General features: G+C 40.5%; 1 protein-coding gene and 1 pseudogene across 5 annotated transcripts; both read left to right on the forward strand.

Annotated features, from left to right (window-relative positions):
- The first annotated feature begins 214 nt into the window (after nucleotides 1–214).
- Nucleotides 215–25,197, forward strand: Zfp502 (zinc finger protein 502). Of its 5 annotated transcripts, XM_063276603.1 has the most exons (5): nucleotides 226–403; nucleotides 17,786–18,047; nucleotides 18,748–18,869; nucleotides 20,414–20,540; nucleotides 23,322–25,197. In XM_063276603.1, the coding sequence occupies exons 4-5, from the start codon at nucleotides 20,507–20,509 to the stop codon at nucleotides 24,416–24,418; spliced, it is 1,131 nt and encodes a 376-aa protein (XP_063132673.1). In that variant the 5' UTR covers nucleotides 226–403; nucleotides 17,786–18,047; nucleotides 18,748–18,869; nucleotides 20,414–20,506; the 3' UTR covers nucleotides 24,419–25,197. The 5 variants fall into 5 exon arrangements, 4 of the variants coding, with proteins under 4 accessions (XP_038955240.1, XP_063132673.1, XP_063132683.1 ...); XM_039099312.2 differs by having other exon boundaries at nucleotides 215–403; nucleotides 18,626–20,540; XM_063276613.1 differs by having other exon boundaries at nucleotides 18,748–20,540.
- Nucleotides 8,539–17,006, forward strand: Bcl2l13-ps1 (Bcl2-like 13, pseudogene 1; annotated as a pseudogene).

Consider the following 25,197-nt stretch of genomic DNA (forward strand, 5'->3'; position numbering starts at 1 on the left):
CATCTCAATGAATTCATCTTGTAATTCTACAAATTAAAAAGAAACACGTTATTTATCTGTAGTTACTCAGTGTATGGAGACTGGTTGCCTTTATGACACCCTCAATGTCAGGAAGCGGAGCTAAAAAACTAGGAAATACTCAAATCCTTTCACTGGTTTCTGAAATTCCCCCTCATAGACTTGTGGGAAATGTAGTCTCGTATGGTATGACGTCACAAGCAAGGGCCCTGGAAAAGCTGCTTTAGCATTCCTCGTGTGCACCTAGGTCGCAAGGATATTCCCTAGAGTTTTGTCCTGTTAACGTACGGTTCGCTGTTCTACAAATTTGGGTTTGGATTATTTGACCTTGAAGGTAGCTGCCAGCCGGGAGAGAGGAGCCCTACAAGCCGGAGGCACTCTGCAGGTTGGACAGGGAGCGGAGACGTGGGTGGATTTAAGGCAAATAGAACTTGTTCTGAAGGTTTTAGCGGTGACCTACGCTGGGTTACCGGGTCAGGATGCACAGGTCATGGCTGGAGAAAGGATGGTTGAAAGGATGGATAAGTGCTTTCAATGATCACTCTACTAGAATGTAGCGTGCTGCCAGTTGTCTACCTTGTGCTTTTAAGATGGCTCGTGTGGAGTCCGAGATTGCCACCACCCCCTCCCTCGACCCCCGACCCGGCTCTATCAGCTGACCACCTGATCTTGGGAGTTGTATAATGTGAGCTCATTTTCCAGCTTTGCCGTGGAAAGATCGTGTTACCCGCTTAATGAAATTTACATGTCTGTTGTACTTGTGAGATTTTTGACACATTTAACCAAGTATGGTCTCTAGCCTGCCTAGTACCCTTTAACAGTTTATAAAAAACAATTCTGGGAACAGAGTTCTGTGGGGGAAGTTGATGTATTGGAAAATCATTCCATTTTCTTTGGAATAAGTTATGACATATTTTAAAAGGAACCTCTTGGAGGTTAAATAACCCAGGTACATTACCACTCTGACATGAACCCTTGAAACAACAGTTCCATATAGAGATAAAAGTCCCGGAAAGAGGACCACCTTAGATATGCTTAGTCCAATCAATCGTTGATCCTATTCTTTAGAGTGAAAACAGTCGAATACCTATCAGGGGCCGTGTGATGTTGGAAGTTTTGGAGCAGATTTCAGGAGAGTTGTGTTGTGCGTAATCTTAGGGATTATTACTAACGTTAGAGGAGACTAAAGAGGGGAGAGGAGCATGCCTGGGCATACCTGATAAACTCTGTCTACACAGTCTCTACTCAGATTTCTTCCATCTATCAACATTATCTACAGAGTCTAAGCTCTCAAACAACTCTGTCATCTAATGTGTCATCTACTACACTGATGCCCCATGCGCATGACAGTTCTTCCTGGAAAGATGTGCCAATATATTTATACTTTGAACAGTGAGAAATAAGTGAAAAGAGATCTGACTTGCTCAGGGTCTCAAGATTTGTGAATACTAGACTCCTAATGTTTTGTTCTGATTTTTACTATTTTGCCACTTTTTTTTGTTTGGTTCTTTTTTTTTTTTTTTTTTTTTTTTTCCGGAGCTGGGGACTGAACCCAGGGCCTTGCACTTCCTAGGCAAGCGCTCTACCACTGAGCCAAATCCCCAACCCCTATTTTGCCACTTTTAATTAAGTCACACCATTTGTTATAAGTGCTTTTTATAGCATTACAGCCTGCTTAGGACGAATGTGTGCTTTTAACCATCTTAAGTACCAATATTTTTGTGGACTATATACATTTTATAAGAAAAACAAGCCATCAGAGTGTCTCCGATACTCAGGAAAATAATAGTATTCTATTAAACATTACTTAAAATAGGAAAAGTATATTGCCTGATGCATATTTTTGTTTTTTACGTAAGTAAAATTTGTGGTACATGCCTGACAGCAAGGTGTTTGGTAGGTAATGGCAAGAGAATCAGAACTTCAAGATGGTCCTTGGCAAGGTTGGGGTATATACCTCACCAGTGGAGCCCTTGCCTAGACCATAACCCCAGCATATGCAGATTCCTGGGTTCAGTCCCAAGCACTGCAAAGGCAAACAAACAAACAACAACAAAGCAGCTATGGAAGACTCCTGATTAAAAATCTATCTATGGCTATAGAGCAGATTCAAGGACATCCTGGACGACAAGAGACTCTAGGCTCAAAGTGAGGGTGCTGAGGAGTGGACTACATCCACGATGGCATGCCTTGCAAGCATGAGGACTATAGAGTATATAACACACACACACCACACCACACACACACCACGCATGCATATGCTCAGAAGCCAAAGAACCTTAGATATCCTTCCTTGGGCATCAACTACCTTTTATTTGAGACAAGGTCACTTACAAATTCTGAGCACATCCAGTGTGGGAGGAGGCGAAGGGAGCAGGGAATGCTGCAAAGACAGCAGCAGCAGCACAAACAAGTGAGAAAAGCGAGAGAACAAGAGTGCTTCTGCAGGAGTGGGGTTTTAAGGAGAGAAGGGTTGTGGTGTCTCTGTTAAGGTGACTTGTTAAATCCTGATTGGGCATATTGACCAACTAATGATTGGTTGTTGGACTTTGGTGTTTTGGCCAGGATTTTAATATTTACTCTTACATACAATGTCAAGTTCAGTAAGAACAATGTTTATTCTGTTTATGTGATTAAACAGTATCTTAACTAGCATTACATACTATTCAATTGGTAGGAAATACATATTTGTATTAACTCCGAATCAATTAAACGACTAATCTCCATTACTGGAGTACCTCCTTCAGCTATATTTTCATACATACATTTCTGGTGCTTTCTGGTGCTTTCCAGTTAATGTATGGGAAGGAGAAGGGGATTGTGGCCAAACAGGTCTTTAGTCACTCCATCAGTGTTTTTGGAATCTCCAAGAGCAACAAAGGTTGACATGAGAGGAGTCGTTATTCTTCACCTTATTTCTACATTTTATGTGCTTTTACTTGAATCTATGATTTAAAGTTAAATTTGAGAAATAGTAAAACAGAGCTGGGTCAAAAGTTCAAGACCAGGATGCCTGTGCTAATGCATGCCCTGGATTCTAGAGGCAGAGGTGACTCTCTGTGATGCCTGAGGACAGCATGATTTACATAGTAAGTGCTAGGCCTGCCAAGCACGCATATTGATACCCTGTCTAAAAAAATATACATATATATAATTTAATTAATAAATTCTCAACCTTCTTAATGCTACAACCCTTTACTACAGTTTCTCCTGTTGTGGTGATTCCCAATCATAAAATTATTTTCATTGCTACTTCATGATGGTAATTTTGCTACTGTTATGAAGCATAATGTAAATATCTATGTTTTCCCATGATCTCAGGCCATCACTGTGAGAGTTATTCAACCCCTAAAGGGCCTGAGACCCACAGGAGCTTCCGGGCAGAGATTGTCCCACTTATATTTAGAACAGATTGTATCTTAAGAGTTTCCCTCCAGGATGGAAGATTTTACCTCCTTTTAGAATACTCCAGCTTTCTATACAATACCAGGTTATAAGAACTAGTCGTTTAAATTAAATTTAAATTTATCTTACACTTTTATGTGTCCTGGTAGGCACAAATTTTTATGATGTAAATGAACCAAAGGAAAATTTACTTAAAAGCTTTTCATTGAACATGAAGATTCGCTGTCTAAAATAACATTTTTTCTTATACATAGGATATAGTCGAATGTTTATTACCCACTTAGAATTAAACATGTTTAATGTTTTACAGAGAAAATACTGGCTTATTGCTAAAGCATAACTTGTCTACTACATCTTCTGAGGTTGTTGAAATATTGTGAACTTAGCTCTAGTAAAGTTGTGTTTACTAAAAAAAAAAAAAAAAGTTAGAACGTCTGGCTAATTGAGTCAGCATCAAGTACGTGAGTCATTTCCAGACACTTTTCTCAGTTTATCTCCCCATGCAGAACATGAAGCACAGTATTATGTGTGTGTTTGCATGCATGCACATATATTCTCCTCACTCCTTTGCTCTTTAATTCAGTTCATTCTTTAAGGGCTTATCAATAGTCTAAAGTATTTCAAACCCAGTGATTACTTTCTAGCCTTTGCTTGAATTTTCTGCCATAGTTAATGAAATGTTTATCATTTTCTTCTGGGTACTCATTTTAATTAGCTTTTGCCATGAGACACTACCATGGCTAGTTTTATGACAACTTGATACAAACTAGAGTTATCTGAAAGGAGGGAACCTGGATTGAGAAAATGCCTTCATAGGATAGGATTATAGAGATTAATGATTGAAGAGGGAGACCAAGTACGTTGTGAGTGGTGCTGTTCCTGGGTCCTAGATTCTATAAAAAAGCAGGTTCAGCAAGTCATAGTGAGCAAGTCAGTAATCACTGACCCGCAATGGCCTTTGCATCAGCTCCCGCTTCCAGGTTCCTGCCCTGTTTGAGTTCTTGTACCTACTTTCTTCAGTGATGGACTATGATGTGTATGTGTAAGCCAAATAAACCCTTCCTCCCAACTTGCTTTTGGTCATTGTGTTTTATCACAGCAATAGAAACCCTATCTAGGACAGCCACCATACCTGGATAGGAAATTCTATTACAGTATTCTTGGGTTTCTTTTGTTTTTGAGACAGGGTCTTAATATGTAGCCCTGGCTGATCTGGAACTTGTGTAGACCAGACTGGTCTCAACTTCACAGATTCCCCCCCTACCTCAGGCTTCTCAACTGCTAGAATTGTGATATGCAGATACCTCACTTAGTTGTTGTTTGTTGAGACAGGGTCTTATGCAGTTGAGGATAAACGAGTTTCAGATCCTTCCCCATTGCACATGTGTGTAACCCTACCAGTTTTTTAATCTAAGACATCAATCATGTTTCTATTCTGCAGTTCTCCCTGACTGAAACAGCTCTCTAATTTTGCATTCTTATCCCTTTTTTTATAGCTTTGATGCCTTTGATTAAAGTTTTATTTTTATTATTATTATTGTTGGTGGTGGTGTGTGTGTAAATGCATACGTGCTTGTAAGATGACTGTATGTGAGTGCAGCCATACACTTGTGACTGCATGCATATTGGAAGTCAGAGAACAACATTTGGAAGTTGGTATTCTCATTCTACTTGGGTTCCAGGGTTAGAACTCAGGTTGTCTGGATTATGCAAAAAAAACATGGGGGGGGGGCGCTATACTTTGGGTATACTTTAAGTTTTTTCTTTTCTTTCTTTTTTAATTAATTTACTTGTATTAAAATAAAAAATAAATAGTAAAAAAAATATTTTCAGACAATATACTCTGATCTTGATTTTCCCTCACCCATTCCAGATCCTTCCTACCCATACAACACCATGCCATTTATTTCTATCTTTAGAAAATAAGGCAAACAAAAAAGGGAAAAAAACCTCACAGACACACACATACAAGACCCACAAAGACACAAAATCAGAAACCATAACATTTAAGCAAAAGACCAAAAGACAATATGAGAAAAAGGTATACAAAAATACTATTGAGTTTGCTTTGTTTGCTTGTTTTTTGTTTTGTTTTGTTTTGTTTTTTTAAAAAATCGTAACCATTAGATTTTACCAAATAGAGACTCAGGAGCCAGAGGCCCTGGTAAAAGCCCTCTAATTTAAAGAGGCAGAGAAAGCAGCCAGCTGTCCTTCCTACTCCACTGACCTCCCAGAAGGAAAAACTTCTTCTCTTCACTGTCTTAAATACCTTCCAACTCAGGGTCCTCCTTTCCAGTTACGTATGTTCACTCCCTGCCTGCTGGTTGCTTGCTCTGCCTGGTGACCTGGGGTTGACTTTATTTAGCTCTTGGGTTAAAGGTGTGTGCTCCGGCTAAGCCACACAACAACAAGGTTTTTCCAGCTCACAATCTTGGGGTTCAAAATGTGATCAAATGTCCTGCAACATTGGTCATCTACTGGTGAGCATAAGGTCTGCCCCTAGTATGAGTACTATGTCCAGTGAGACTCCATGAGAGAAAGCTAACTTTTCCTTTGTAAGCAGATGTCAATTGGAGTCATTTGTCCCCTCTAACTGTTACAGTCTTTCTGCCCCCCTTATCTACTACAAGAAGCAGCTTCTCTGATGATGTTGAACCAGACAATATAAGTAGGAGTCATTTCATTGCTGTTTTCTGTTTCATATACTTGTTCCATAAAATTTATTAACTTTGATTTTTTTTAATAGTTTGTTAAAAACTGACACAAACTTACACATTCTCTACTCTTTCCTACCTGCAATTTGAGCACTGGGAAAGCGAAGATTACCATAAGTTTGTGGCCACCAGGACTCTTATCCTTGAAAATACATTTTTACTAATTTCTGCTTCTATTTTCCACTACTTGTAAATACGTTTTTCTCATTCGGTAGATAGTAAAGGATGAGGAAAAATTTTCAAAGTTAAGGTGCACTTCAAAAAATTGAATTAGTACTTTTCTGTTGCTGTAATAAAACATCACGACCAACAGCAACCTACAGAAGAAATATATTTTAAATTACAGTGCATTGTGGAGGGAAGCATGGCAGTAGGAGTCAGAAGCTGAGAGATTACATCTTTACCACAAGCATGAAGCAGAGAAAGTTTAACCGGATAGAGGGCAAAGCTATACAGACTCAAGCCTGCTCCCGTGAACTAAGGTTGTACCACCTGTCAGGAGCTAACAGGTGGCCTTCCTGGAGGTGGCCCCGCAGTGTTTTACATAATCTGCGATGGGTGAGCCCAATGGCACGGTTCCAAAGAAACCTCAGGATTGCTTCTTGCAGCAAGTATGTCTCTCCTGTCATTATTAAATTAGTATAATAATTCGTGGCATTAGCTCACCCTGTTGACCAAATTTTCTGCATATCAGCATAAAGATGAACTTTCATGAATTAATGATGTTTAGATAAATGAATGATTCTATAGAATTCTTCATTCAAATAATTTTAGGAAGAACGTTTTAAGAGATGGTCTTAGTGGCTTTGCTAGAAAGATGTAACAAAGTTAGAATCAAGAATAGAATGTGCCTGGCTCCCAGACCCCGTGGGAGAGAGACCTCACCGCCTGGTCAGGTGGGCACTCCTGAGGCTGCAGAGCGGAAGAGACCACCAACACTGCCCACCCCTGCCCACATCCCTGGCCCAAGAGGAAACTGTATAAGGCCTCTGGGTTCCCGTGGAGGAGGGCCCAGGAGCAGGAGGACCGCTGCGCCTGAGACACCGCCGGAACCTGAAGGAAACAGACCGGATAAACAGTTCTCTGCACCCAAATCCCGTGGGAGGGAGAGCTGAACCTTCAGAGAGGCAGACACACCTGGGAAACCAGAAGAGACTGCACTCTGTGCACATCCAGACGCCAGAGGAAAACACCAAACGTCATCTGGAACCCTGGTGCACTGAAGCTCCCGGAAACGGCAGCACATATCTTCCTGGTTGTTGCCGTCGCAGAGAGCTTGTGGGCAGCACCCCGCGAGCGAACTTGAGCCTTGGGACCACAGGTAAGACCAACTTTTCTGCTGCAACTGACCTGCCTGGTGACCTCAAGACACAGGCCCACAGGAACAGCTGAAGACCTGTAGAGAGGAAAAACTACACGCCCGAAAGCAGGACACTCTGTCCCCATAACTGGCTGAAAGAAAACAGGAAAACAGGTCTACAGCACTCCTGACACACAGGCTTATAGGGCAGTCTAGCCACTGTCAGAAATAGCAGAACAAAGTAACACTAGAGATAATCTGATGGCGAGAGGCAAGCGCAGGAACACAAGCAACAGAAACCAAGACTACATGGCATCATCGGAGCCCAATTCTCCCACCAAAACAAACATGGAATATCCAAACACACCAGAAAAGCAAGACCTACTTTCAAAATCATATTTGATCATGATGCTGGAGGACTTCAAGAAAGACGTGAAGAACTCCCTTAGAGAAACACAGGAAAACATTAATAAACAAGTAGAAGCCTACAGAGAGGAATCGCAAAAATCCCTGAAAGAATTCCAGGAAAACACAATCAAACAGTTGAAGGAATTAAAAATGGAAATAGAAGCAATCAAGAAAGAACACATGGAAACAACCCTGGATATAGAAAACCAAAAGAAGAGACAAGGAGCTGTAGATACGAGCTTCACCAACAGAATACAAGAGATGGAAGAGAGAATGTCAGGAGCAGAAGATTCCATAGAAATCATTGACTCAACTGTCAAAGATAATGTAAAGCAGAAAAAGCTACTGGTCCAAAACATACAGGAAGTCCAGGACTCAATGAGAAGATCAAACCTAAGGATAATAGGTATAGAAGAGAGTGAAGACTCCCAGCTCAAAGGACCAGTAAATATCTTCAACAAAATCATAGAAGAAAACTTCCCTAACCTAAAAAAAGAGATACCCATAGGCATACAAGAAGCCTACAGAACTCCAAATAGATTGGACCAGAAAAGAAACACCTCCCGTCACATAATAGTCAAAACACCAAATGCACAAAATAAAGAAAGAATATTAAAAGCAGTAAGGGAAAAAGGTCAAGTAACATATAAAGGCAGACCTATCAGAATCACACCAGACTTTTCGCCAGAAACTATGAAGGCCAGAAGATCCTGGACAGATGTCATACAGACCCTAAGAGAACACAAATGCCAGCCCAGGTTACTGTATCCTGCAAAACTCTCAATTACCATAGATGGAGAAACCAAGATATTCCATGACAAAACCAAATTTACACAATATCTTTCTACAAATCCAGCACTACAAAGGATAATAAATGGTAAAGCCCAACATAAGGAGGCAAGCTATACCCTAGAAGAAGCAAGAAACTAATCGTCTTGGCAACAAAACAAGGAGAAGAAAAGCACACAAACATAACCTCACATCCAAATATGAATATAACGGGAAGCAATAATAACAATTCCTTAATATCTCTCAACATCAATGGCCTCAACTCCCCAATAAAAAGACATAGATTAACGAACTGGATACGCAACGAGGACCCTGCATTCTGCTGCCTACAGGAAACACACCTCAGAGACAAAGACAGACACTACCTCAGAGTGAAAGGCTGGAAAACAACTTTCCAAGCAAGTGGTCAGAAGAAGCAAGCTGGAGTAGCCATTCTAATATCAGATAAAATCAATTTTCAACTAAAAGTCATCAATAAAGATAAGGAAGGACACTTCATATTCATCAAAGGAAAAATCCACCAAGATGAACTCTCAATCCTAAATATCTATGCCCCAAATACAAGGACACCTACATACGTAAAAGAAACCTTACTAAAGCTCAAAACCCACATTGCACCTCACACAATAATAGTAGGAGATTTCAACACCCGACTCTCATCAATGGACAGATCATGAAAACAGAAATTAAACAGAGACGTAGACAGACTAACAGAAGTCATGAGCCAAATGGACTTAACGGATATTTATAGAACATTCTATCCTAAAGCAAAAGGATATACCTTCTTCTCAGCTCCTCATGGTACTTTCTCCAAAATTGACCAAATAATTGGTCAAAAAACGGGCCTCAACAGGTACAGAAAGATAGAAATAATCCCATGCGTGCTATCAGACCACCACGGCCTAAAACTGGTCTTCAATAACAATAAGGGAAGAATGCCCACATATACGTGGAAATTGAACAATGCTTTACTCAATGATAACCTGGTCAAGGAATAAATAAAGAAAGAAATTTAAAACTTTTTAGAATTTAATGAAAATGAAGGTACAACATACCCAAACTTATGGGACACAATGAAAGCTGTGCTAAGAGGAAAACTCATAGCGCTGAGTGCCTGCAGAAAGAAACAGGAAAGAGCATATGTCAGCAGCTTGACAGCACACCTAAAAGCTCTAGAACAAAAAGAAGCAAATACACCCAGGAGGAGTAGAAGGCAGGAAATAATCAAACTCAGAGCTGAAATCAACCAAGTAGAAACAAAAAGGACCATAGAAAGAATCAACAGAACCAAAAGTTGGTTCTTTGAGAAAATCAACAAGATAGATAAACCCTTAGCCAGACTAATGAGAGGACACAGAGAGTGTATCCAAATTAACAAAATCAGAAATGAAAAGGGAGACATAACTACAGATTCAGAGGAAATTCAAAAAATCATCAGATCTTACTATAAAAGCCTATATTCAACAAAACTTGAAAATCTTCAGGAAATGGACAATTTCCTAGACAGATACCAGGTACCGAAGTTAAATCAGGAACAGATAAACCAGTTAAACAACCCCATAACTCCTAAGGAAATAGAAGCAGTCATTAAAGGTCTCCCAACCAAAAAGAGTCCAGGTCCAGACGGGTTTAGTGCAGAATTCTATCAAACCTTCATAGAAGACCTCATACCAATATTATCCAAACTATTCCACAAAATTGAAACAGATGGATCACTACCGAATACCTTCTACGAAGCCACAATTACTCTTATACCTAAACCACACAAAGACACAACAAAGAAAGAGAACTTCAGACCAATTTCCCTTATGAATATCGATGCAAAAATACTCAATAAAATTCTGGCAAGCTGAATCCAAGAGCACATCAAAACAATCATCCACCATGATCAAGTAGGCTTCATCCCAGGCATGCAGGGATGGTTCAATATACGGAAAACCATCAACGTAATCACTATATAAACAAACTGAAAGAACAAAACCACATGATCATTTCATTAGATGCTGAGAAATCATTTGACAAAATTCAACACCCCTTCATGATAAAAGTCCTGGAAAGAATAGGAATTCAAGGCCCATACCTAAACATAGTAAAAGCCATATACCCCAATGTACGTTGGAACAATAAACCTCTTGCGGATTGCAGCGATTCCGGTCTCTGTGACCTTATTGAGTGGGGGTCTTCCAGCAGATTCTTACAGTATGTGTGTTGGTATTTTTATATATGTAACCATGCATGAATACTTGTGGACTTGATTGTGACAGATGGCCAGGCCCAGAGTGTGGGTGTATGAATGTATATGTATCTGTGCATATTTGCCTGTATAAAGCATCTTGATTCTTTTTTTTTCCTCTCTGGTTCACAAAGAGTTAACCAGCATAGCCAGAGAGACTTCTGGCTTACTCACCAGAAAAAGGAGTACCAGCAATAAATCCTTTTACTTAATTCCCTGCTGCTAAACAGCAAGTGTTAATTGCTAGATATTAGCTCTTATTAAAGTACTAGTAATAAAGAGCTATTAAAGAGTTAGGTTTCCCTAGTGCTTAATGAAGCACAGAACAGTAACAGTTATTAAAATAATGATACAGCATTTAATAAAGCACAGAGGTTTATAAAGAAAAAAGAAGCCACAGAGAGTTAAAGAGAAAAGACTCCAGCAGTTCTAAGCCATAGAATAAGCAAGAGACTGTTAAGTCTACAGAGGCCATCAGCAAGCATTCAATATAGTTAGAAAGCTACCTCTGAGACCTTCAGTCTTTAAACTGTGTCTCTTTGTCCCACTTCAAGCCATTCCATGCTGGGCTGGCTCCCGGGCCACCACCTTCCCAAACCGCATCACCAGCTGGGAACCAAGTGTTCAGATACTCATACCTGTGGGGAATAACTGTCGTTCAAACTACTACCTTCAATCCCTGGTATACAACTCCCTGTACTCTCTTGCAGTGTCAATGCTGTTTAAAAGTCCAGAGTCTCTTGAGACTCACAGTAATTTCTTAACTGCAACGTTCTGTAAAATCAAAAGGCAATTATATACTTCCAACATTCAATAGCATGGAATATATATTACCACTTCAAAAGGAAGGAATAAGGACAGAGGGGAAAAAATAATGGACTGTTATAGCAAGACTGGAACACAGCAGGGCAAACTCCAAATTCCTAGCTGCATGCCTGCTGTAAGAGGACTTAGACAGCTCTGCAACATGCATTCTAAGCTCAGTTCCACTTCCTGTGTGCAGCTTTCCTTAGCAGATGTCCTCCCGTCTCTGGCATCTCCGACATCTTTGGGTCTCCACTGTACCCCAGGCTTCTCTTTCAGAGAGACATCTCACAGCCGTTTGCCCTCTCAGGGCCTTCACGTAGAGAACTGCATGTGTACAGCACTCTTGAAACCTTGGCCAAAAAAAAAAAAAAAATTAAAGACCACTTCATGCCCCTAAAGCTAGTACCACATGGACAATACTGCCAAATTCTGCTGCCAGCTTTGAATGGACCCCTGCCTTAAATCACATAAGCAGCAGCTTTCTAGAAGCTAAAAACAAGCAAACAAGCAGTTTCCCTTCCCGGTGATGGAGGCTTAGGTGGCTTATCCTGAGGTCATCCTTCCTTTTGTTCCATTGTAAAGCAAGCATCTCCTTAATGGCACTCACATCCTGGAATCAGCGTGAGTTCAGAACCAGTCTCCTGTGGTCCCCCGGAAATCCGTTTCCTTTTTCCTGTTGTACAGTTATCCTTGTAGACGCTTTAGATCCTTCTCAGGGAGGATGGGAGGGAGGCTAACAGTAAAACCCCCTGGTTCTTTCTCTGGGATTGTTCTGGTTAGTTTATGTCAAGTTGATGCAAACTAAAGTCCCCCAAGAAAGAGGGAACCTAAGTTGAAGAATTGCCTCCATCAGATTGCCCTATGGGCATATTTGTGGGGCATTTTCTTGATTAATGATTGATGTGGAAAGACCTAACCCATTGTATGCAGTGCCATCCCTTGTCAGGTGATCATGGGTTATAAGAGAGCAAGTTGAGGCCTACCCCTTCACCCTGTGAGAAGCACCTACTGCCTCCACCATCTCCTTCATCCCTTCTGGGGCAGGGCCAGAGCCAGACTTCTACCATCTACTAGACCTCCTTGGAACTTTTTCAGCCAATTCCATGGTTGAGGATTATATCTCTAGGATTCACCATGAAACAAAGTATGCTGTTCTCAGCTACTTGGGACCTCTCTCGCAGAAGAAACAAAAAGGTCCCTCACCCCAAGGAGTTCATCTAGATTGCGCACTACGGTCTCTGAATCCAGAAGTTTTATTAAAAGTTAAATCTGAGATTGAGGAGGAACTGAAATCTTTGGACAAAGAAGTCTCTGAAGCCTTCACCAGCACAGGCTTTGACTGTCACACCTCATTGGTGTTTAGCCTTGCTACCCCTGAAAGCTCCTTAGAAGACTGCTTGGCCCATCTTGAAGAAAGGGTATCACAAGATCTAAACCTTCATAAACCTTGTAGATGATCCTCAGCCAGCCAGTGACATATGAGGCATATCATGAATGTACAGTGGAGAGCATGCAGTCCATACCAGCAGATGGAATAAGATTTTGGTGCATCTGCAAATCAAAACAACCCTGAGATTCCACCTCACACCAGTGAGAATGGCTAAGATCAAAAACTCAGGTGACAGCAAATGCTGGCGAGGATGCGGAGAAAGAGGAACACTCCTCCATTGTTGGTGGGGTTGCAGACTGGTACAACCATTCTGGAAATCAGTCTGGAGGTTCCTCAGAAAATTGGACATTGAACTGCCTGAGGATCCAGCTATACCTCTCTTGGGCATATACCCAAAAGATGCCCCAACATATAAAAAAGACACGTGCTCCACTATGTTCATCGCAGCCTTATTTATAATAGCCAGAAGCTGGAAAGAACCCAGATGCCCTTCAACAGAGGAATGGATACAGAAAATGTGGTACATCTACACAATGGAATATTACTCAGCTATCAAAAACAATGCCTTTATGAAATTCGTAGGCAAATGGTTGGAACTGGAAAATATCATCCTGAGTGAGCTAACCCAATCACAGAAAGACACACATGGTATGCACTCATTGATAAGTGGCTATTAGCCCAAATGCTTGAATTACCCTAGATGCCTAGAACAAATGAAACTCAAGACGGATGATCAAAATGTGAATGCTTCACTCCTTCTTTAAAAGGGGAACAAGAATACCCTTGGCAGGGAATAGAGAGGCAAAGATTAAAACAGAGACTGAAGGAACACCCATTCAGAGCCTGCCCCACATGTGGCCCATACATATACAGCCACCCAATTAGACAAGATGGATGAAGCAAAGAAGTGCAGACTGACAGGAGCCGGATGTAGATCGCTCCTGAGAGACACAGCCAGAATACAGCAAATACAGAGGCGAATGCCAGCAGCAAACCACTGAACTGAGAATAGGACCCCCGTTGAAGGAATCAGAGAAAGAACTGGAAGAGCTTGAAGGGGCTCAAGACCCCATATGTACAACAATGCCAAGCAACCAGAGCTTCCAGGGACTAAGCCACTACCTAAAGACTATACATGGACTGACCCTGGACTCTGACCTCATAGGTAGCAATGAATATCCTAGTAAGAGCACCAGTGGAAGGGGAAGCCCTGGGTCCTGCTAAGATTGAACCCCCAGTGAACTAGACTGTTGGGGGGAGGGCGGCAATGGGGGGGAACACCCATAAGGGAGGGGAGGGGGGAGGGGGATGTTTGCCCGGAAACCGGGAAAGGGAATAACACTCGAAATGTATATAAGAAATACTCAAGTTAATAAAAAAAAAAAGATTTTGGTGCATCTGGTTTTGCTACAACAAATGTTTGTGGAGTTGACATGCGTGGTCAAGAGCTTTTGAGTATGCTGCTACAGTTTGGCAGTAATTTATCTAGAGGACTGTGTAGCAGAGTTCGTCATTCAGCAAGGTGGCTGGGACATGTCTTTAGTCTTGAGTCTGAAGAGGAGGAATATCCTAGATCATTGTGGAAGATAGCAATGACATTTTTATACTGCCCATGACAACTCTGGACAATTTAGGTGCCCCCCCCCAACACCCAGTCTCCAACAGTGACATCATCTTGGCAGTCTGAGAGCCTGCCTGTCTTACTATCTGCTAGCCAGAGTTGGCACACAGAAAGCCTCCCAGTGTCCCTTGGGCCTGAGTCATGGCAACAGATTGTGATGGATCCTGAAGAAGTGAGAGCTTAGACAGCAGTGAGGCTGGATAGGACAGTGAGAACAACTCATCTAACTCTGACATCGTGCGTTTGGAGGAGGAGGAGGATGTACCAGAGGAAGCATTCCTGGGAGCGGCTGCTCCCTCACTCCCACAGGTCACTACCAAGGAAGCCCCAGAAATGATGAGAGTTGAGAAAGCCAGCCCCACTCCAACTCTGTTTGTGGAGCTTGGTGAGGAAGAGCTGGAAGCAGTAACAGTGAGACCTGCTGCTGTGGAGAGGGTGGAAGGAGGTTGAAGAATTGCTTTCTCAGCTGAGCGAGGAGGGGGCTGGAAGCAAGAAAAAGAGCAACACTGGAGAAGACACTGCTGCCAGGGGTGCAAAGGGTGCCCTGCTCACCGGGGGTGCTGCTGCAGTCGCCATCTTGTCAGTGGCAGTTGGAGTTGCACTGGCTTTAAGAAAGAAGTAACAGCCATTTCAAATGAGAGACAAGACAAAAAGACCCATGGCTTTAGTTATATTCACTGAAACTTAGACTACCAGCAGCTGACTAGACATTTACAGGACACTGGGAGAGCTGGGCTGTCTGCCCAGCATGGCAATGGCTTGAGGTAGTGTGTTCACACTGGCCTGGCTGTCATTTTAAGGGCCTTGGCTCTTGCCGGATTCAGAGGGCAAGAGAGAAGTTCCCATCTACAACAGATTTGTCAACTTGGGCACCATTGGCCTTTCAGTAATTCTCCATGGGAGACTTCTTTGTGCATTGTGTAATGATCAGCAACATCCCTGCCTTCTACCCACTAGATGCCACTGGCACCCCATTCCCGGTGACATTAGCCAAAAATATCTCCTACATTGACAAATGTCCCCTGTGGACAAAGTCATCTCCCTTTAGAGGGCTACTGCTTTAAGGGATAGGATTCAATTAGGAGAATCTGGGAGAGGAACCTGCAGTTGGGATGGCCAGCTGTTCATTCTGTTGCAGTTCCTCAGAACAGGTGAGCTGGCTGTGCTCTGCAGCTGTTTTTGTTTTTGTTTTGTTGGTTCCCATTCTATAGCATGAGGTGCTCTCCCACATCAAAGCACGTCTCATGTACGGCAGCAGCGCAGTGTCTCATTCTGTACCTCTTTCATACCCAACAAGCTCCTGAAGCTTCCCACGGCTCTATCTTTCGAATATGAGGCATTTAGGGACGTTTTAGATGACGAATACACAGTCCAGGTGTGATGGCACCTGCCTGTAAGCCCAGCATTTAGGAAGTGAAGGCAAAGAGTTCAAAACTAGCGTGGTATACATGAGGAGTTTGAGACCAGCCAGGACTTCATGGTGACACCTGTCCCAAGAAAAGGGATAAATGCACTCAAGCTGTATAGGGGACTTTGGAATCCCAACTCTGACTGCCAGTGCAGGGAACAGGCTGCAGTCATTGGTCTTCGAGGCAGGAAAGTGGTTGGCATGGCCCATCCAGGTCAATTTGAGCTCTTACAGTACAGCCAGCCAGCCACCCCATGTGCCTATGATTGAGCAGTGACACCTCTGATGGCATGCCTGCCACCTAGAACCCTAGGTTACTGTGTTTCCCAGTACCTATCCTCAGGCAGTGGACTATCAAGCTGTTCTGTGGGTCTCTGCATATAGGAAGCAGTGCCATCCTTTGGCTTACAGAACCAGTTGGCTCAAAACTCTTACTCAATGTAAATCATTGAAATGATAAAGTTTTATCATTGGAAATCACTTAAATGAAAAGTGGGACAGAAACTTAAATTTCAGACCAAGACTGCTGCTGAAGTTCTGGTTTGGTCTTTACTTTTTTTTTTTTTTTTTTTTTTTTTGTTCTTTTTTTTCCCCGGAGCTGGGGACCGAACCCAGGGCCTTGCGCTTCCTAGGCAAGCGCTCTACCACTGAGCTAAATCCCCAACCCCCTGGTTTGGTCTTTAGTAAAGAGTCTTCTTGGCCCGAACTCAGCCCAGCACCAGGGCAACAGACCCAGAGGATGCCATGTGCTCACCATAGCTAGTGGAACGCAGCCAAATCTTCTATCACCTGGCTGACCCCATCCTTCAAGGAGACAGGTCCCTCTCATACCTGAGGGACACGGTACCACCCCAAATACACACATGCTTGATAAGAAGTCATCCCAGAATTATCTTAGTCATGTAACATGACTTCTTAGATCCTGAAATTTATAATAAAAAAGAAAAGGGAGGGAGGGAAGAAGGGAGAGAGGGAGGGAGGGAGGGAAGAGGTAGGGTGGGAGGGAGAGAGAGAGAGAGAGAGAGAGAGAGAGAGAGAGAGAGAGAGAGAGAAAGGAGAGAGAGAGAGAGATAAACCAAGCTGAGCAAGATGTGGGCAGTAAGCAGCATTCCTTCGTGATCTGTTTCAATTGTAGCCCCCAGGTCCTTGCCACAAGTTCCCTCAGTGAGGGAATATAAACTATAAAGCATATACACCTTTTCTTCCCCGAAGTTGGTCTGTATCATGGTGTTTATCCCAACAGCAGAAAGCAAACTAGAACATTGACTTTACATTCTATTAGTAATTACTGAATGGCTTTCTCTGATTATTCTTCTTGGCAGATAGCCTTGAATAGAATTACATGACTTTACTGGTAATGACAAAATCAATAGGGAAAAATCTCTATTTCATTGTGACTGCCAGATATGGGAGGAAAATTCCTCAAAAAAATAAAGTAGATAACTCATAATTGAAAATCTATTTTAGTGATTCAAAAATACAATGAATAGTCCTTTTTTGAAGGCTTCTTCTGACGGATGATTCTCTATCTTGTTACCTGGCCACTGAAGTTTAATAGTAAACTATATGGGAAGGAATTGGCAATCCTAGAACAGTCCGTGTATGATTTATTGTTGAATTAATAGTTTATCAAGAAGAAACAAGTAAATTAATTCATTTTCTGAAAATTATAAACCTTCTTTTCCTTTTTAGGTATGAAATATCAAGCCTCATAATTTTTCCCTTCTTATGTAGAAAATATGACCTTGAGCATTTTTTCTGGAATTAAGCTGAATACCATCTCACTTAAAACTATTAGTAAAATAAAGAAGCAGAGCTACCTCAAAGACTAAGTGAAATCTAACACCAACCTTGAGCCTATGAAAAGAAGTCTGGGAAAGTCAACCTGATCTACATGATTGAGTCAAATATGGAAAGAAAACCAGAGAAGGGAGAAGAAATGGCTGGTTCTAAGGTAAATGCAGCCCAAGACAAGGGCTTGGTCTTAATTTGCCTCCCAAAGTATATTGTATTTAAAACATGCTTTTATACACTTTGTAAATATTTTAAATGCTTTCCCCCCCTTCTTATAGCCAAGGTTATCTCTGTAAAATATATCTTTCTTATATACAGAGTCTTTTCCCATTCTCTCACCCTTGTCTTCCAAGCCATTAATAATTTTTACCTTGAATTAGTAAACTGTTGTATTGAAAGTATTTTCACTGGGGCTGCTGAGATGGATCAGAGGTTAAGAGCACTGACTGCTCCTCCAGAGGTCCTGAGTTCAAAGACCAGCAACCACATGGTGGGTGGCTCACAACCATCTGTAATGGGATCTGATGCCTTCTTCTGGCATGTGCAGACAGAACACACACATATATTAAATAAATAAATAAATAAATAAATCTTTAAAAAGAAAGAAAGTATGTTCACTGAGACAATTATATATTGGTAGTCACTGATAGACTACAGTCCCACTGGGAATATATGGGCCTTTACATATTCCTGAGGGAGTGCCGATGTTATATTTATAATACATTGTTGTTCCATCAGCTTGATGCACATGAGTCAATCAAAGCACATTGAAGAGAACGCTGTTCATTTCCCAAACTAACTCAGAAGAGTTTGAAATAGTCTCTTCAATGCCAAGGAAAAATGAACTTGCACTATTACAGTTTTCAGAAACATGGCTTCGGATCTACAAAAGACCATGAAGGAATCTACCTATCATAATGAATGGTGATAAAGACTAAAGAAGAAAACAAAGCAGCCCTAAGATTTCAATGCTGGCAGTGACGTAAGACATACAACTTCAGACATGCAGGAAACCAGTGAAGAGATTTAGCCACTGTAATGAGTTCTGTATGTCAAGAGCAATAACAAAAAATTTAGTATTTGTTGTCCACTGTTCTTGGATTTGATATGAACTAACATATTTTCTTGTCATTGATAGAATACCAGTTTGTGTGTTATGTTATTTTATGTTGAAAAAAGAAATTTTACTCTTTTTCTAACCGTGATTCAATTTCATAATACTCATTTGCATTTTTGAAGAGGTCTCACTGTGCAGCCCTTGATGGCCTATAACACTGTTTTGCAATGTAGATCAGGCCAGCCTCCAACTCACAGAGATCTGCTTACCTCCAAAGTGCTGTAATTAAAGGTATCTGCCACAACACCCGACATTTGTTTGCATTTTTTTTTCTTTTTTCTTTTTTTCGGAGCTGGGGACCGAACCCAGGGCCTTCCGCTCGCTAGGCAAGCGCTCTTCCGCTGAGCTAAATCCCCAACCCCTTGTTTGCATTCTTAACCACTAAGAATTACTAATATGTGTGCACGGACTTCCACATGCCCAGGAGCCTTCTGTCAAGGCCATTGCTCTTGTCAGTTTCCTGCCCTCAAACCACTAGCACAAACATTAAATATTAATTAGCATTTTACCCATACAACAAAACCTTTATTACCATTTTCAACAGAGGTTCTTTGGCTATTACTGAAACTTGTTATTTCTAAACTTAAACTGGGTAAACAACTATTGTATAGAGTAATGCCTTTACTGTCCACCAGAAATGCAGACTGGAGATTAGTCACCCATCAGACAGAGGTCTAGATACAAGGTTGATTCTTTCTGGATGTTGTAATCAAAAAAGCGTGGCGACCTTTCAACTGCTTGCTTGTTGGTGTGAACCTCTGCTAGTCATGCGGGGATGCTCACATTATTCTGGATCTTGGATTTCACACGCTTGATGTGGAAGTGTCCTTTCATATACCTTGTTCCACATCCAGGTCTTGCTGCTCACGGTCTTCAAAACGATTTGCGTGTGACACATTAGGGACCGTAATGGAACTGGGACGCTCCACCCATATCAAAACATCTAAGTGCAAAAGCTACTGTGTCTGACAAAACCTTTTGTCCCTCTTAGTGAGTGTTGTAAATTATTCCTCAGCATAATGCTGAAGGATGGAATTTCTTCTGGGACTGATCCTAGAAATTTACTCCTAGGTCCATAATAGTAGTATGTTGAGAGTGAAATTAAAATTACCTTTTAGCTTTAAGGCTCCATGTAAACTTTAACCATAGTTCAACACTTATGTTATAGGTTGACAGAAGTAGATAGTTGGCTGTTTATATTTATCAAAGTCTGTGCTGTTATATACTCAAACTGAGCTTCCATCCATAAGTGTAATAAATCTTTTTGTGTTAAAGTTAGTGATTGTTTTTAACCAATACCAATTTAAATTATGCTGAGTACTTATGAAGGACACTTTACACTGTCAGCAAATACATAACTTTATTGATTGGTAACTATTTACTTTTGCAATCAATTTGTTCTATTTAAGGAGCGGTTGTCATTCAGAGATGTGGCCATTGATTTCTCTGCAGAGGAGTGTGAATGCCTGGACCCTGCTCAGTGAGATTTGTACAGTGATGTGATGTTAGAGAATTACAGCAACCTTGTCTCTCTGGGTGAGGATCACTTCCCTACTGGATTTGAAATTCACTGTCAGCATTTATATAGGAGGTCATAGGAGTTTATGTTTTGTATCAATGAATTTTATATTTATGCTCTTAAAGAAAAAAAGTGATGTTTGGTAATTATTCAGATAAGTTTTATTATGTTTCTTCTGTTTTTAACCTCTTTTGTTTTAAATTATAAATTCTTTAGTAGTAATTTTAGAAATCCCGTTGAATGAGACGTACCTCACACATCTTAAAGTGAAACAATACACCCTTTAATTTAAAATTTTCTGTATTTGTAAGTAAAGCTCACAATTTACAAATTGTAAAATCTTCCTATGTGTTATAATATGTTTATCAGGAAACCTTTGGAGAAATGTGTTTCCTACAAGCTTTTATTAGTCTCCTTTCCTTATAAGCACAATACTAAGATCGAAACGCTAATTTCCCCGAGAACATCACACTCCATTTCTACAAACAGGTCTTGCTCTCTCTAAGCCATATCTGGTCACATTTCTGGAACAAAGACAACAGTCTTGGGATGGGAAACAACAAGCAACAGTGGCTACAGACTCAGGTGCATAGGACGGTATGGATGAAAGGACACGAAGAGGGAGGTATAAATGAGTGGACAGGGCTAGGGCAGTGTGAGTAAGTGGACAGTGTGAATGAGTGAGTGGACATAGATGACCAAAACTACACCAGAATGCTAGGCTTCTAAAATGAGGGTGGATAAGCTGTTTCATGGAAATAATTTGTAGGGCTCTCCATTAATTTCTCTTACTACTGAACAAAGGCATCTCGTGTGGATGTCATATTTTTAAGTCCTCTGAGTCTTGTTCTCCCCTCCAGGGATCTCTGTGCTCATTCATGACTACCAACCAAGGTAATTCCTTTTGCCTATGAAGACCTACACCTATGAAGACCTATGAAGGTGTTTCATTACTGTATAGACCTCAGACTTTTATACACACTTCTAAAGGAATCTTATGTCAAACCATTATAATATAGTAGCCACCAGTGAATTTCTTCATTTTTATCTATATGCTCATTGTTTAAAATTGTCTCCTCAGAGCTCTCTGTGAATGTACTTTTTTATGACTTTTCAAACTCCGAATGTTAATGATTTAAAATACATGTGTTTTTATAGTCCCAACCAAAAGGGTACATATCTGGAAGAAAATTTCTGGTAATTCATTAGTATTCTTTCAGAATTTCAAGAAACTTCTTGTTTTACTTGGAATCCATTGTCTGTGGATTAGTTTTTCCAGTCCAGTTTCTCACAAAGAAGTTTTTAGATATAATCTGATCAGATGGCAGTTAACAAAAATGTAAGACCACATCCCCCAGATAGGCAACAGTGTTTGGGACGGCCGCTGCTTCAGTTACTCAGGACCCACATGAAGTCAAGCTGCACATCTGCTACACACGTACCGGGAGGCCCAGGCCCAGCCTGTGCTCTTCGGTTGGTCATTCAGTCTGGGAGCCTCCGGGGTCCGGGTTGGTTGGCTTTGTTGGTCCTCCCGTGGGGTTCTTAGTCCCTCAGGGGCTGTAGTCTGTCCTCCTGGTCTTTCCGTGAGAGCTGCTAAGCTCCACCCTCTGTTTGGCCGCGGGTATCCGCGTCTGTCCGAGGATGGTGAGTGCGGACTCTGAGGATCGCAGGCTTCCTCCGCAGACATAACAGACTATGCTCTTACTAGTGTCGGGGATTGGTGCTTGTGGGCGTGTTCTTCTAGCTGGGCTGCCTCGTCTGGCCTCAGTGGGAGAGGATGTGCCTACTCTCACAGAGACTTGGTGGACCAGGGTCGGGTACCCAGGGAGGGCTCCACCCCTCAGAGAAGGGGAGGAGGAAGGGAGGGATGGTGGGAGGAGGTGACAGACCGTGAGGGTGCAGTGAATGGGCTGTAAAGTGAATAATAATAATAATAATAATAATAATAATAATAATAATAACAATAATAATAACAATAATAATAATAAATTTATTCTACTGGAGGGAGAAAAGAAAATATAAGACAATAGAATATCTATTAACAATATTTATAGTTCCAGTATAATTTAGTTCTTATTTACCTGTTCCCATGTTTTCATACCACACTTAATAGTTGTTTTATCCTACTAAATGAGTATTTGTAGAAATTATGCTAATTTTATCTTCTATTTATGAATAGATACATTGCCTTTATCTGTGATCTACAGATAAATTTAAATTTATTTTAGTTGTATAAAAACAATATAAAAGACTATTAAGTACTTTGAGTATACTACCCAGTAGTTAAGTATATTCAAGTTCTTATGCAATGTATTTTTTGAAAATAATTTTGCTTTTGAAACTAACTATATTTATGAAAAAAATTGTGTACTTTTGTCTCCAGGTAAACTATTCTGTTTACCATTCTACTGTAAGTTTTCTAAGTTTTGTTAGTATAGAATCTTCAGGTAATTCAGGTCATATATGTCTTTGTCTTGATTTCATTTTTCTTTTGCGAATTGTCCTCTTGGCAGATAGTATACGGTTACCATTTACAGGTTGAATAGTGGTCCATTTCTGTATATTCCACATTCTCTTCAACATTTCAGTACAATGGAAGTCTAGGTTATTTCTGCCTGTGGTATTTTCTGAGTAGTGCTACAGTGATTTGGGCTGTAGAAATATGTTTATATTTTCTGGTTGATGTGAGAATAAATTTTATATAAAAATGCAACTGAATACAAATATCTATGTTAATGATAAATATTAAAAATATAATGATTATCATTTTTATTAGTACCTCCTCATTTATTCAACAGGAACAAAGCCCTTTAAATGTAAAGAATGTAACAAGGCCTTTGTTCGGAATTCACTCCTTATTCAACACCAGAGAGTTCATACAGGAGAGAAACCCTACGAATGTGAACAGTGTGGCAAAGCTTTTAGCTGTTCTTCAAGCCTTACCCCACATCAGAGAATTCACACTGGAGAGAAACCCTACAAGTGTGAACAATGTGGTCAGGCCTTTAACTGTTCTTCTCACCTGTATAAGCATCAGAGAATCCACACTGGCGAGAAACCCTACAAATGCACAGACTGTGGCAAAGCTTTTAACTGGTCTTCAAGCCTTACCCAGCATCAAAGAATTCACACTGGAGAGAAGCCCTACAAATGTGAAGAATGTGGCTTGTCCTTTAACTGCTCGTCTCACCTGTATAGGCACCAGAGAATTCACACAGGTGAAAAACTTTACAAATGCAAAGAGTGTGGCAAGGCCTTTAACTGTTCTTCATACCTTAATTATCATCAGATACTCCATACCGGAGAGAAACCCTACAAATGTAGAGACTGTGGCAAAGCCTTTACCATGGTCTCCTACCTTACTCGCCACCAGAGAATTCATACTGGTGAAAAACCCTATAAATGTAAAGAATGTGACAAAGCGTTTAGTAATTGTTCAGCCCTAATTCAACACCAAAGAATTCATACTGGAGAGAAACCCTACAAATGCAGAGACTGTGGCAAAGCCTTTAATAATAGTTCAAGCCTTACTCATCACCAAAGAATTCACACTGGAGAAAAACCTTACAAGTGCAAAGAATGTGGCAAGGCCTTTAACTCTTCTTCACACCTTAAATATCATCAGAGAATTCATACTGGAGAGAAACCCTATAGATGTGAGGAATGTAGCAAAGCCTTTAATAGTTTTTCAGCCCTTATTCAACACCAAAGAATTCATACTGGAGAGAAACCCTACAAGTGTGAGAAATGTGGACAGGGCTTTAACTGTTCTTCAAACCTTAAACAGCACCAAAGAATTCATACGAGAGAAAGACTCTACAACAGTGAAGATTCTGGCAAAGCCTTTAATAATCATGACACCCTTCCTCGATACCATAGAATCCATACATACTGAAGAATATCCCTATAATGCAGAGATGGAGGCAAAGTATTTAACAGTTCTTTTACACTTCTGCAATATCAAAATTTTATACATGAGAAACCCTACAAATTAAAATATGTGTCATATCTTTTATTCATGCCATAATCAATGACCAGGGATTTTGTATTGGTAAGAAACCTTGCAAATAGAAATAATATTGCATGGCCTTTAACTGAAGCTTGATCTTCATTAACTATCAGTGAATTCATATTAAACAGAAACTTTATACATGTAATGACTGGGAGGAATGTACTCTCATATTTGTACCTCAGAAAAGCAAAGTATTTATACTACAAAACACATAAATAAAAAATATAAACAAGCCTTTCTGTACACCTCAGATCTTACTGAATATAAGGAAATTATTATGAGACAAATCCAGTGAATATATGGAATGGCACAAAAACTTGAGGGCTTGGTTATAATTTAAAGGCCATCATTATTTGATATAAAGAAATATCACAGACTTCAGAATCTTGCAGATAACTTATCTGTACAAATATTAATGTATTATAAAATTGAATTTACTGTATAGCCTCACTTTTCAAAACTAAATGAAGACCAGATGTCTCAAATGATTTTATCAAAAGAAAAAAGCTGGTTCTCAAGAGTTATTTACTTCCAGAGGCCATGTGTTAGATTTTGAAGTGTAATTGCTTTAATAAATAAAAGTATTTCTTAATGTATTATCATTGTTGTATATTGGATGACATATAATTCTATCACAAATAAAAGTATTCCACTTAACTCAA

Source organism: Rattus norvegicus, chromosome 1, assembly GCF_036323735.1.
Source record: "Rattus norvegicus strain BN/NHsdMcwi chromosome 1, GRCr8, whole genome shotgun sequence".
NCBI lineage: Eukaryota > Metazoa > Chordata > Mammalia > Rodentia > Muridae > Rattus > Rattus norvegicus.